This window comes from Herpailurus yagouaroundi, unplaced genomic scaffold (assembly GCF_014898765.1).
Source record: "Herpailurus yagouaroundi ecotype Mexico unplaced genomic scaffold, PumYag 184, whole genome shotgun sequence".
Lineage (NCBI taxonomy): Eukaryota > Metazoa > Chordata > Mammalia > Carnivora > Felidae > Herpailurus > Herpailurus yagouaroundi.
Window position 1 is genome coordinate 35,376,531 of NW_024412415.1, and position 14,712 is coordinate 35,391,242.

General features: G+C 47.1%; 1 protein-coding gene across 1 annotated transcript in view; it reads right to left on the minus strand.

Annotated features, from left to right (window-relative positions):
* LARP6 (La ribonucleoprotein 6, translational regulator) overlaps window positions 1–12,761 on the minus strand; it is a 14,466-nt gene extending 1,705 nt beyond the window's left edge. Inside the window, exons 1-2 of the mRNA XM_040493128.1 lie at window positions 12,456–12,761; window positions 4,735–4,945 (exon numbers count right to left, since the gene is read on the minus strand). Of these exons, the coding sequence (XP_040349062.1) occupies window positions 4,735–4,945; window positions 12,456–12,541 (297 nt within the window). The 5' untranslated portion in view covers window positions 12,542–12,761. The remainder of the gene's footprint in view (window positions 1–4,734; window positions 4,946–12,455) is intronic.
* Between the last annotated feature and the right edge of the window lie 1,951 nt (window positions 12,762–14,712).

The window sequence follows — 14,712 nt, forward strand, 5'->3', positions numbered from 1 at the left end:
ACCCCGGTAACACTGGTCACTAGAATCACACCCGCTGTGTGCAGGCATTCAAAAATCTAGTGAGCTCTCCACAATGTCAAGCTAGGCAGCACAGTTTGGAGCAGTGCCGTCCAGCACAACTTTCTGTGGTGATGGAGGCAGTCTAGTCCACGCAAGTTTACAGGTTAAGCCTGTAGGGCCTGGAACAAGGCTGTTAGATACACAAATCCAAAGCCCACCTCCGGCCGGCGGTAAGACCTGACGTTTTCCCACCTCTCGGTGCCTCAACTCCCCCATCTGTAAAATGGACACGCTTACAGTGCCCGCCTCACAGCGTTGTTGCGAGGAGTGAATGAATAAATCGATACATACGTACCTACATCCAGACACACGTTATGCAAAACTTAGAACGGTGTCAAGCTCATGGCGAGTACGCAATAGATATCATGTGTTATCATCATTTCAAACATCACGTGCTATCGTTTTGACAGGGCTCGGAGATTTTTAACATTGAAACGCTTTTCTGAAGTTGTGTTTCTCCGTTTATGCGTTGGATACCCAGAAGGTTCCAAAAGAGCTTTCATATTTCACTGGAATATCTCCTGAAATTGATGTGGACTGTTTCAACTTGGAGTAAAACCCAACTAGGGCCTCAAAGAGAATGATGAAATAGTCCCTCCCTCCCTCCTCCCTGAGTGGAAATTGTGCGTATCAACGCGCAGTATATGAAGGCTATATTTATGCTGTAAAACAGTAATTTTCAAGAGGCCCACTTCCGCTGGAGGGAATGCCAGGGAGAATGAGTCATCGCATCCCGCAGGAACTGTGGAGGTGGGTGGGGTGGGTAACCTGAGCCAGGAATGGCGAGATCACCCTGCGTCCGTCCTCGGAGGCCAGGCCAACGCAGCCACTCTGCAGAGGAACCCTGAGACCAAACAGGAACTTCCCAGAACTCAATGTGGGAGTCTCCCTAACAGGGCAGTGTCGGGGTGGGGGGGAACCTCGCAGAGCTCTCAGTACAGGCAGACTCCTGCAGACAGGGCGCTGTCCGCTCGAGCCTGTGGCCTCTGGGTGACACGGCCCAGATGTGGGCTTAGGGGTGTGGGAGCCACAAGTCACCTACACACAGAACCCACGGGCTGATGTCCACGGCACACACCAAGGACAGAAGGTGGGCAGAGGTCCAGGCAAAGGGTCGGACTTCAGGCGAACGGGGCCCATCAGGGCTCCAGAAGGGGTGAGGGTGATGATGGAAGGTCACTGCCAGGTGGTGAGGAAGCTAGGCAGTGGCTGGCTGAGGACGGGACGGCGGGGAGCCTTCTCCAAAGCCAGTGGGGGAGAGGAAGAGGAGCTCCTGCCTCGACCTGGACCCTGAGCCAGGCGTGCTCGAGGGAAGGCCAGTACTGCCCTGCTCCGAGGGCTAGAAAAGCTCACAGAAGACCACACACGATCGAGAGAGAAGCGGGCTCTAGCAAGCACTCGATATCCCTCCGGAGCCAGGAGCACAGTCCACTGGGAAATCTCCGTGATAGTCCGAACATCCTAGGCCTGTCTGTGAGCCGTTAGAAGGCGTGTCCGGCACCACTTAAGAGGAGGAGCCAGGGAGGTGATATCTTTGTGCAATCACTAGAAGAACCTGCTAACGTTTTCAGAAACTGCAACTCCCCTGTTCGTCATATGCATTTCCTATGATGATTAGCAGGAAAGCCTTTAGAATGAAAATAGCCTTGGGGGCGCCCGGGTGGCTCAGTTGGTTAGGCGTCCGACTTTGGCTTAGGTCATGATCCCCTGGTTTGTGAGTTCGAGCCCCGCATCGGGCTCTGGGCTGACCACTCAGAGCCTGGAGCCTGCCTGGGGTTCTGTGTCTCCCTCTCTCTCTCTGCCCCTCCCCCCGCTCACACTCTGTCTCACTCTCTCAAAAATAAATAAACGTTACAAAAAGTGAGAACGAAAAGGGTCTTTGTTCTCATTTTGAAGGCGTTGGGGAGTCTATGTCTACCGTGCAGCCACTTTTCAACAAAGAAAAGCCCTCGTAAATAGATCTATAGTGGCAGCTTCAAAAGGAAAGAAAATCGGGCTGCCTCTTCAGGTCCCTGGGGAGGAATGAAGGAATGTTTACCGCCTGCTTCATTTTGGGATCCCCCACAAACACTTCTTTGTTCTCTGGACGTGTGTGGTATTGTGATTTATCATTCCGAAAGGACTCGGAGATGTTAACGTTCAAATACTTCTCTGAAATTGTGTTTCTGCACTGATGCGTTTGATACGTACAAGCTTCCAAAAGATCTTTCACATCCCAATGCCGTAGCTCCTGAAACTGACGTGGACTGTTTCAGCTTGGAATGAAACCCAACTTGGGCCTCCCAGAGAATGATGAAATAGTACCTCCCTAAAATACATATACATCGCTCTTTGTCCCCGTTCTTGGCACGGGGTTGCTGGCACCCGGTACATTCCCAGGTCATAAGAACAGTAGGAGTACCGTTTATTCTGATGAGGCGACTCTGGGTGGGCTTCTGGATGGCTCCTAGTCGACGGCCGGTCACCAGAAAGACCAAACCGCGGTTAGAAGCTTGGAATTTTCAGAGAAGGGAGAGGGTCAGGAAATTGAGATAATGGTTGATCAAGCCCACATGAGGAAGCCTCCCTGAAAACCCCAATACCTTGGAGTTCAGGGCACTTCCCGGATGGAGGGTGATGCACCCCAATTCCTCTGGGACAGAAGCTCCTGCATTCGGGGTCTCGTTCCGGGTATCTCTTCATCTGGCTGTTTGTCTGCATCTGTTATCATATCCTGTATTACACTGGTAAACGTAAGTAAGTGTTTCCCTGAGCTCTGTGAGCTATTCTAGCAAATGATCAAATCCAAAGGCGAGGAGGTCATGGGAACCTCTGATGTGCAGCCACTTTGGACAGAAGCTGTGGGTAACCTAGGTGACTAGCTGTGGGCCTTACCCTGGAGGGCCTGCTGCTGTCTCCAGGTAGACGCAGAACTGCTGGGTGGGGATGCCCTCCCCCCACAGGCACATCTGGCGTCAGCGTGTGCTCGCGGTGTGAGACAAAGGAGACGCGCAGGAGGAAGGGGAGACTTTTCCACTGCAACACGAAGTGCCCCTTCCCTCCTTCTCCTATACCCTGGAAACTCCTAGTCACCCTCCAAGATCCTTTCTTTCTTTTTCTTTCTTCCTTTCTTCCTTTCTTTCTTTCTTCCTTCCTTCCTTCCTTCCTTCCTTCCTTCCTTCCTTCCTTCCTTCCTTCCTTTTATGTTGCTTTATTTTTGAGAGAGACAGAGAGACAGAGTGCGGGCAGGGAAGGGGCACAGAGAGAGAGGGAGACACAGAATCCGAAGCAGGCTCCAGGCTCTGAGCTGTCAGCACAGAGCCCATCGCAGGGCTCGAACTCACGATCATGACCGGAGCCCAAGTCGGAAGCTCAATGGACGGAGCCATCCAGGCGCCCCCTCCAAGATCCTATTTCAACGTCACCACTTCTGGGAAGGCTTCTCAATGATCCAGGCAGGGTTACTCGCTACTTTGTTCTTTCACTGCCTTTGGTCATATTGCAATCCTTCACTGATCTCTCGCCTTTCCTGGACTTTGCAAGGGCAGAGAACCCATTCATGTCATGTATCCTGTGCCTAAGGCAGCACTCAGGGTGCGGCGTGAATAGGTTTGATGAATGAATGAAGGCCAGAGAGCAAGAGGAGAGGGCCGACTCTACCAGCAGGTGAGGCAGAGAACAGCTCCACGGAGAGAAGCTCTCCTCCGGGAATGTCTGACCAAGGGCACAGGCGGCTTGGCTGGGACCCAGCTGTTACACATCCCGTTATGCAACGGGCCATGTGGTGCTTTTCCATTCTGGTAAATACGCTTGCCCCACGGAAGACACACGGTGCTGGCTCCAGCTAGCCCATCCACACTTTGAGAAGTAGGGAATTCACGCACAGTCCAGTTGCTGGGTCTGTGCACTGGAGGGACGTGCGGTCTGTGGCCCAGATGGCGGCAAGCATCAGATACCCCACGTCCCCATTGCATAGGTGAGAATGTTGGTCTTACAAACACTGCTGGAGTCTTGAAGGTTCCTCTCCCTGAGTTCTGGGCGCTCCTTCTTCCTCTTCCTATTCATTCGACTGGGCAGGTGAAAAGCTTGGGTTTCATGTAATTCTAGGCCCAGTAGGTGTCTCTCAAGGCCACGGAGTCCCCGTGTCCTGGCACAGCACCCTCCTGGTCACCCACTTGCCTGGCAAGAGTGCTTGAACTTTACTAAGAGCAAGCACTATCATTGCACAACTGCCACCGGCTGACGTTTGTCCCAACACCCAGGCCCCTTTTAATACTTGGGAAGATACTCGCTGTCGTTGGTTTTTTTTTTTTTTTTTTTTTAATGTTTATTTCTTTTTGAGAGAGAGAGAGAGAGCATAAGCCGGGGAGGGGCAGATTGAGAGGGAGACACAGAATCCGAAGCAGGCTCCAGGCTCTGAGCTGTCGGCACAGAGCCTGATGGGGGGCTCGAACCCATGAACCATGAAATCATAACCTGAGCGAAAGACAGACGCTTTAACTGACTGAGCCACCCAGGCTCCCCCACGATGTTGCTAATAACGATCCTAAATCTCTATTCTTGATCATGTTTCTCTACGTCAGGGGGCAAAAACTCACTAGTCGTCAGGTTATCATGTGGGCAAACACGATTGAGAACTGAAACCCCCAAACACCCCTGAAATCCTGGAGGCAGCGTGTGAGGATGAAGGCTTACCTTTTTGAAAGACGTGAGTAGCTTGACGCTCACATACCCCAGCTTGTTCCTCCTCACGTGCTTTAGCAGGAAGGCGTCCTTCTCCAGGTTTGCATCAGAAAAGTAGAATTCGATCTGATCCACCAGCTTCCTGATCAACTCCTGGTCTGGGGGCTTCCACTCCTGCTCCCCGTCTTCATGCTCGTTCTCGCCCCCACTTGTTGTGGTGCCACTGAGACCAGAAGGAGACACGGGGGGGGGGGGAAGGGTACAGGCTGAACTGCTTTCCCCCCCTCCAAATTTCTTGCGTTGAAGTCCCAAAGCCCTGTATGTCAGGATGTGATCTTACTCGGAAATGGGGCCCTGTAGATGTAATCAGTTAAAGACGAGGTCACACCAGAGCGGGGTGGCCCCAATCCACTACGACCGGCGTCTCATCAAAAGGGGAAATCTGGGCACGCACACACAAGAAGAACGCCGCGTGAGGATGAAGGTGGAAATGGGGGTGATGAGCGGAAGTCCAGGACCGTCAAGGGTGGCCAGCAAACCACCAGAAGCCCAGAACAGACCCTCGAAGGGAGTGCATCTTGCTGACACCCGGATTCCCTACTTCCGGCCTCCAGAATGTGAGGCAATACATTCCGTGGTTCTAAGCCACCCAGTTTGTGGTGCAGCTCTAGGAAACTTCACTGGCTCCCACTCGAACTGCGCTCCTCAGAGGCGGTATCACCTGGTGATCACAAGGGGCTAAACTGTGCCCAACGAGCTAAGAAATGAAGCTTTTGTTTTTAAGGTGGACCGAGGGTCACTAAAATAACAACACCGTCTATGAACGTTTCTGTGCTGCTGTGCCATTGACGGGATGCTCTTCACATTCCCTCCTTATTCTTCCCTCCCCACTCCACCCCCCAATCCTGATTTCTGGAAGGTAATTTAGCAGACTCACTAAGAGTCCCAATCCTAGAGGTAGACCATGGGGGTTCGAATCCCGACGCCACCATTTATTAACTGAGTCAACTCAGGCAAGGAACCCCACTCCCTGCCACACCTCAGTTCTGTTATCGTCGCTCTCCTGATAGGACTGTTACGAACAGTAAATCAACTAATACATGGAAATGCTCACATGAATGCCTGGCACACCCTGAGAACCGAGTAGGTGACAGGTACATTCATTTGCACCTCACATCTAGGACTGAAGCTCCAATTTTCTGTCCCCAAAGCCAGCACACATATCCTTTCCATGTGTCGTCGGGACCCTGCCATGGAATCGGGAAACGATCCCATTCACCAGGGCCTTTCTAAATGAAACCCATACCCACCAGTAGCTCCAGCTGGACAGACTTCCTCCCCCTCTCCCTGAGAATCTTAGGATATGAGAGCAAGCCAAAGAAATCCTGAGCAAAGTTTCTTTAGGCAGGCAAACCTTCCACCAAGGGATTACAAACACTTCAAAACCATACACATATAGGGACTTTGTGACGATCTGCCTCGTAGGTGACACCATTAATTCGAAGCTCGAGAAGGTGGCTTCTTTTTTGTACGCTTAATTACCACTTTAAATTATGTACTATCCACTATCATACGTATCTTATTCAACAAAAAGGATTGGTTAAAAATCACTTCCAGAGGGGCGCCTGGGTGGCTCCGTCGGTTAAGCATCCGACTTTGGCTCGGGTCACGATCTCACGGTTTGTGAGTTCGAGCCCCGTGTCGGGCTCTGTGCTGCCAGCTTGGAGCCTGGAGCCTGCTTCAGATTCTGTCTCTCTCTCTCTCTCTCTCTCTCTCTGTCAAAAATAAATAAATGCTAAAAAAATTTTTTTTAATTACTTCCAGAAAAAAAAAATTACCACTTTCCTATGTGGCTGCTTGATTTCCAGTAACATGACCATCAGGCCCGGAGTCTCCATTAACATGTTCTGAGTAGGGAGAGCATCTCCTGGGAGGGATGCAGACACCGAGCCACCAACAGCATTCAGTGTGCTTCGACTCTGTTGGGAGCACCTGCTTGAGTCCCCAGCAGGCTCAGGAAGTTCACAGCGGCGTGTTCACAGTACACAAAAGGCAGAACCAAAAATGTCCACTGATGGACGACTGAATCAGCAAAATGTGGCACATCCATGCATCGGAGGGAATGTTATTCAGCTTTGAAAAGGAAATTCTGATACATTCTGCCATGTGGATGGACCCTGAAGACACGATGCTAAGTGAGATGAGTCTGTCCTCAAAAGACAAATACCGCGTGATGCCGGTGACATGAAGGATCTAGAGTTGTCAAATTCACAGAGACAGAAAGGGGACCGGTGGTTACCGAGGACTGGGGAGGGGGGGATGGGGAGCTAATAGTTAACGGGTATGGAGTTTCAGGTGGAAAAGACAGAAAGTTCTAGAGATGGAAAGTGGTGATGGGTGCACAACGGCGTGAATGTCCTTAACGCCACTGAATTGCACACTTAATAATGGTTAAGATGATAAGTTTTGGGGGGAGGGTTTGGCTTTCTTTTATAAGTTTATTTATTTTTGAGAGGGCGGGTAGGGGGCAGAGAGGGAGGGAATCCCAAGCAGGCTCCTCACTGTCAGTGCAGAGCCCAACATGGGGCTTGAACTCAGCAACCGTGAGATCATGACCTAAGCCAAAATCAAGGGTCGGACACTTAACCGACTGAGCCACCCAGGCACCCCTAAAAGTATGTTTTTTAAAAAGCCTTTTAAAAATGGGATGGCACACTAAAGGAATATTTGAAGGCAGCCTATAAAAGCAGATAAAACAGGTCAAAGGCAACTTAAACATCAGACAAGCTGAGTATTTTAGAAGTTTCTAGAAGATAGCTGTGGTAGATTCAACCAACATCTGATAGCAAACTCTCGTTTACCTTTCTTTATTACGGAGGCTACAAAAAGACAAAAACTAAACTAAACATGTACTTTCTCAGCATCTGTTACAGGTAATAGCCATCTGAGCCACCTGTCATGATATGACCAGTAACACACAAGTGAAAATCTTTGGGCCCTACCTCTTCCCTTTTTGACTGATTTGAGTGTGGATGTGATGGTTGGGGCGGTGGCAGCTATTTTGCTACCAAAAGAAAAAGGCCAAAATGGGGCATCTGGGTGGCTCAGTCAGTTAAGCATCAGATTCTTGGTTTTGGCTCAAGTCATGATTTCGTGGTTCAAAGGTTCAAGCTGCACATCGGGCTCTGTGCTGACAGTGGGGAGCCTCCTCAGGGTTCTCTCTCTACCCCCCCTCTCTTTATGCCCCTCCCCAACTCAAGTGTGTGCACACACAGGCACACGCGCTCTCTCTCTCAAAATAAATAAATAAATTTAAAAAAAAGGAAAAGGCCGCAAGAATTAGCTGGGCCTGATTTCTTGACATTATTGGCTCTGATAGTATTGAGTTGCTGAACCAATTCCTCTAACTACCTACCTGCAGATTTCTGATTACATGGGAAAGATAATGTTCATTCGCATAATTCACCTGTTAGCTGGGTGTTCTATTACTTACAGCCAAATAGTAGGAGAGTAATACTGTTTTGACAAAGTGGTCCTTTTGCTAACTGAAAAGTGTCAGTGGTACAATCAATGATATGAAAAAGGAGAGGCAACATGGACAGAACGGATTTTCACTCCATTAGAGAAAGTTCACACCCTAAAAAGCAGTTCAACTAGATAAGTTGAATACACCAGATACAATAACTACAAACGCATGGGAAAGTCTGAGCCCCAATGACAAGGATGAGAATACAGAGGAGTTGGGATGAGGTGTATGATAATGACCAGTGAAGAGCTTTGAGTGGACTCAGATATTAGCAAAATGGTCTAACTTACTACAAATCGCAAGTATATCAGAGGTGACCAGACCATCAAAGGCACCCACACACTAGTAAGTCCTACTCCGCAACTAGAGTAGTTGAGGCTATTATAAAAAGTAATCTCATGGGGCACCTGGGTGGCTCAGTTGGTTAAGCAGAGGACTTAGGCTCAGGTCATGATCTCGCAGTCTGTGAGCTCAAGCCCCGCGTGGGGCTCTGTGCTCTCCAGAGCCTGGAGCCAGCTTTGAATTCTGTCTCCCTTTCTCTCTGCCCCTCCCCTACTCACACTCTGTCTCTGTCTCTCAAAAATAAATAAATGTTGAAAAAAAAACCAAACAGGATCCATCAGGGCACAGGGAAGTCACAAATCCAATGGAGGGGCGCCTGGGTGGCTCAGTTGGTTAAGCATCCGACTTTGGCTCAGGTCGTGATCTCACAGTTTGTGGGTTTGGGCCCCGCGTGGGGCTCTGTGCTGACAGCTCAGAGCCTGGAGCCTGCTTCGGGTCTCCCTCTCTCTGCCCACTCCCCACTCACGCTTTGTTTCTCTGTCTCTCAAAAATAAATAAATATTTTTTTAAAGTTATCTCATAAACAAATAAAACATAATGGAAGGATGGGGATGTAATTTCTCAATTTCTCCAGTGCCCATTCTAGAGCCTCCCATTCTTTCCAAGGTCATGGGAAGCCTTTACTCCCTGCAGGTGATTCTATGACAAACTTGGTTGAGAAGATGACGTTCATCGAAGCAGACTTGCCCAGACCTCCCTTGGACACGCCCTCCCTCCCCACAAGCTTGTTCTATGTGTCTGGGCATCTGCCGAAGCAGCCACCGCACCCAGGGGCCTTTTCTCCACCTTGGTCCTCTTACCCCTGTGGCAGGATGGGACGCTGTTGACCTCTTTCTTCTCGGTACCTCTCGCCCTGGGCTTCTGTGATTTGTCCTTTTCTGGTTCTTCTCCCCATCTAATTGCCCTTTCAGTCTCCTCATTCTGCTCCCATTTCTCCAAGGATCTATCCTTGACCCTTTATCCCCTGGCAACCAATAGGTTTCAGCTGCCGGATAGCACATCCAATTCAAATCTGCCTCTACCTACCCCTCCATCCTTCTCTCATGCCTGAGACCCCATCCTCAATTCCTAGCTGCCTGCCTGATGCTTCCACTTGGACAGCCCGTTAAAACTTCAAATCCATTATGTCCAGAATTGAACCATCACTTTCTGCAGAGCTTGACCTTGGGTCGGATTGAAGCCTAGACCTGGCAAGGGGCATTCTGTCTGGGTAGCTCCTCTTTTCATACAGTCTGATGGTAAATAATCCACACTGTGTGTTTGGGGGGTGACAGGATTCTGCATCGGTTATTTGCAGCCAGTAAGCAGACAGGCAGGTAGCCAGAGATTCCAGAACAGGTGGGCAGTCCTGGGGAGGTGATATAAACTATTCTGCGAGGTCCTTGCACCCTAAGGACCCCTCACTACATGGGTGCTGTCATCGGCAACTGTATATCTCCAAAGGGGGATCCTGAGAGGCAAGGCCTTTTTGCACATCTGGGAGCACGCTGCCTTCTTTCCTGCTTCGTGCAACAGCCTTTGAATTAAAAAAGACCAGTATCCTTTATGAACATTAAAGAAGTTTATATCTCTTAAATATGAATGTTGGTAACTTTCTGTCAATTACAGCCGTCCTGCAAAAACCATGCAAAAACCTGCAAAAACCTCCCAAACTGCCCCACTGACTACTTTCCCTATTCACTCTTCTCTGCATTTAGGCTCAAAACCCAAGATGCATCTTTTAGCCCTCTCTTTTTGCCCCCACATCGAGCCAATTATCAAGTGTTGATTTTATTCTGCAGTGTCTCCCATCTGTTCCCTTTTCCATTCCAACTGTCCTCACTACTTCTCCCTTGGACACTATTAATAGCTCATCAAAAATGGATCTTAAACATTAATGTGAAATAAACAACACAAAGCAAAAGATGAAACAACATAGTGCATAACTTACAAAGAAAGCAACGGATCCCTGCCCCTGCCGCCACCCTCTCCAACTTCACCGCTCCTCCCTAAAGGCAACCTCTAGTCAACCATTTAGTTCTTAGGAGAGTTGCCTTATGGTTCTATAAAATATGCTCATTCTACTCCTCACATGCCAATTTTCAACATTGGGGTCACTCGTCTCCCAAAGCCTCTTTTTCCAATTTTTAAAATTTTATATTATTTTGGGGTTTTTTTTATAGCCTTCTAATTGTGTTTTAAAATAATACATTTAAAATTCTGTTCCTTACTCTATCAACATTAAATGATACTTCTCACTTCCTCACTACATACGATAGGTGTGTTCTTTCCCTCTCCTTCCATTTCCAACCTTTCAAATTCTCCCAGATGTACCTTTATGTTATTTTGTCATGGTCCATATTTACATTCTACTCTGTAACTAATATTCCAAGTTTTGTCTATAGATACTAAAAGCAGAAAGTTAATCAGTTGTGTTTACCTTTATGATGGTACAAACACTGATCTGTGCAGGGTGGAGGCATTTGCCCAGATTGCATTTCTTTCTTAAAGTCCTGTTAGTTGACCACCTGGATTGATCCTCTATAACTCTTTTTTTTTTTTAATTTTTTTTTAACATGTATTCATTTTTGAGAGTGAGAGAGACAGAGTGTGATTTGGGAGGGGCAGAGAGAGTGGGAGACACAGAATCCAAAGCAGGCTCCAGGCTCTAAGCTGTCAGCACACAGCTCGATGCAGGGCTCAAGCTCACAGACTGTGAGATCACGACCTGAGCCGAAATGGGATGCTTGACTGAGCCCACCTGGCGCCCCAATCCTCTATGACACTTACCCTCTTTTTCATATTGACCTCGTTGTCTTTGTCTTTGATTTACATTGCAAGAGATTTTCTGACGTTACCTTCTAATCATTCTTGATGAATTGTTTAATTTCAGGAATTATGTATTCTCCAAGAACTCTTTTATGTTTTCAAACTGCTCCTTTTTAAAAGCATCCTGTTCTTGTTTTGTTGATGCAGTCTCTTAAATTCCCTCTTGGGGCACTCTCCAGAGTCTACATTTTTAAAAGTCTCTTTGTTTTAATTTTTTTTTAATGTTTATTATTTATTATTGAGAGAGAGAGAGAGAGACAGACAGACAGACAGACAGAGCACAAGCAGGGGAGGGTTAGAGAGAGGGAGACACAGAATCCGAAGCAGGCTCTAGGCTCTGAGCTGTCAGCACAGAGCCTGATGCGGGGCTGGAACTCACAAACTGCCAGATCATGACCTGAGCCGAAGTCGGACGCTCAACCGACTGAGCCACCCAGGCGCCCCAAAAGTCTCTTTGTTTCCAACAGCATCACCTCTATATCTTCTGGAATCAGTTTTTCACTTAATTTCATGTAATTGGTTTTCTTCATGTGATTGGTAAACAATTCAACTTTTCTTTATTCAAAATCTGTTTAAATAAACTTGATATAGGATAATTTCAGATTTATAGAAAAATGGTGAAAAGAGTACAGAGAGTCCCCATATATCCCACATCAGGCTTCTTCTATTATTAATATCTTGTGTTAGTACAAAGCATTTAACGAACTAATACGAATACATTATTATTAGCTAACGTCCATACCTTATTCAGATTTCCTTAGTTTCTACCTAGTGGCCTGTTTCTCCTTCAGGATCCCATCCAGGATACTAGATCCCAAGTAGTCGTTGTGTCTCCCAGGCTTCTCTTGGCTGACACAGTTTCTCGGGCTTTCCTTATTTTTGATAACCTTGACTGTGCTGAGAAGTACTGGTCAGATATACTGTAGACAGCTCTGCATTTGGGATTTATCTGATATATTTTTTTAGGATTAGATGGTGGGTATGGCTTTTAGGGAAGAGAAGCACCGAGGTAAACTTCCATTCTCATCACAGGATATCAAGGGGACTATCAACATACCTGATCACTGTGGACGGTGACCCTGGCTGCGGTAGTGTTATTTTGTGTCTCCACTGTGAAGTTACTGCTCCCCCCTCTCTTTCCATACTGTGCACTTTGGAAGGGAGTCACTGTATACAGTCCACACTTAAGAGGTGGGGAGTTCTGCTCCGTGGCTATTCATTTCGAAGAGTGAAGGGAGGTCTGGGTTGCTTTTTCTTGGTGGGTCCATATCGGTTCCCTCCACAGCTGTATACTCTGATTTTCTTCCTAGCTGGTTCTATATCCATGGGTGGCACATGCCAACTGGAAGGCTTCCCTTTAGGGTGCATAGGCAGGGAGTGATTAAATAGGGGCTTTATATGGAGAAGGAGTTACTCTGCAGGTACAAGCTCTACCTTAGCAACTCCAGATCATGAGCTGATTCGTTCGGCGCCTTTAGAAAATAACCTTGTTTCTTCCTTTTCTCCTTGCACGTAAACAGTGATGTTGGTTGCTCCTTTTTATGGTCAGGCAGAGAGGTAAGGCAATTGTTCTAAAGGAAGAATTTAAATTACCTCTTGGATATCAACATCCTTTTTAATCCCTGCATCCTTCACATATTTCCTAACCAGAACCTTTCTAGGGTTCTGTCTTCCCACCTCCTGCCATCTCCCTCTGCTTCCACTCTTGCTGTATTTTGGGTTAAGCCTCTTCCACTCTGTGCCTTATTACATGTTCTGAAGAACCACTATGTCCCTGCTCTACTCTAATACTAATACTAATGTTTTCTATTCTATTAAATAAAATCCAAAGTCTTTAGCCCTTTATTCAGATTCATTTAGAATCTGGCTGTAAGCAGCTTCCAAAGGTATTTTTGTCTATTTCCCTTCAGATCCTTTGCTCTAAAATAAAAGCATGTAAAAGATTCACAGATCCCTGTGTCACCAGGTTTCTGGACTCTGTCCCTTTGGGCATACTGTTCCATCTCCTTAAACGTCTTGCCTTATCTCTCAGGTCCAAATCCCTGCCATACATCAAGCCCCATCTCAAAGCAACTCTCTCAGGAAGCAAATCATTTCAACTTCTCCTAACCCTTGCCTGTACTTGTATCGGAGCTACCGTGTCCATATCTTATTAGTGCCCTTGAACCGTATCAGTGTCCTTCATTCTGGCACGAACCGACATAGCAGGAATTTACAAAGTATTGCTGGTGTAAAGTGAATCGTTTCTGTAAGGGCAAATCTGAAGGATTCTTTGAGACAGGAAGTATGGTTACCGGTGAATAAGCCATTAGTGGTCTTTCAAGAGGACTTTGAAAAAAAGTTTTACGTTTACAGTCTTGATTCCTTTTATTATTTTTTTTTTTTTTTCAACGTTTATTTATTTTTGGGACAGAGAGAGAGCATGAACGGGGGAGGGGCAGAGAGAGAGGGAGACACAGAATCGGAAACAGGCTCCAGGTTCCGAGCCATCAGCCCAGAGCCTGACGCGGGGCTCGAACTCACGGACCTTGAGATCGTGACCTGGCTGAAGTCGGACGCTTAACCGACTGCACCACCCAGGCGCCCCTACAGTCTTGATTCCTTTTAAATAAACCATTGTAAATTAGGAGTACTGACGTGTTCTTTTTTTGTAATGGTAAACCTGCTAGAAATTAAAGTAAAGGGTAGAAATGAGGAGGTACACTTCAAAACAGATGATGGGGCTCCACAGATCAATGTTGAAATATTAATCATATTTACAGATGATCTAGGGAAATAAGTACAACATAAATCTCCAGGGCTGCCTTTCTCATAAAATCTCAAGATAATCTGGAGATATTAATTAAGTGGTTATTCAAATGACACCTTATGAATAAAAATATCCAAAATAAAATGGGGGAATAGTGAGCTCCTCACTATAGCTTTCCGTACAGCAAAGATTTCTTGGATTCATCACCTATCTCTGCAGATGGTCTAGCCAAGTATGGTGCTTTGGCCACCAATACCAAGAAAATGGCGGACAACAAGAAGGAAGATATTGAACAAAAAGGAGCAAGCATCATTTATGAAAAACAGTAGGATCCGGGACAATCTGTCTATAGTTCCTTTTGACTTGCCTTTAGGAAAAGATAACGAGGCTGAAAAAGTTCAAAAGGTAAACAAAATTGATCGTGCAATATAAAAACACAAGGACAGATTCCAAAAAGAAAGGTTTTTCATACAGACAAGTTGTAAACATACATGGGGATGTGTCCAAGTTTGGAAAAGGCAGTATGGGAACAATTATATTTTGGATGCCACTAGCAGAGGCCCCA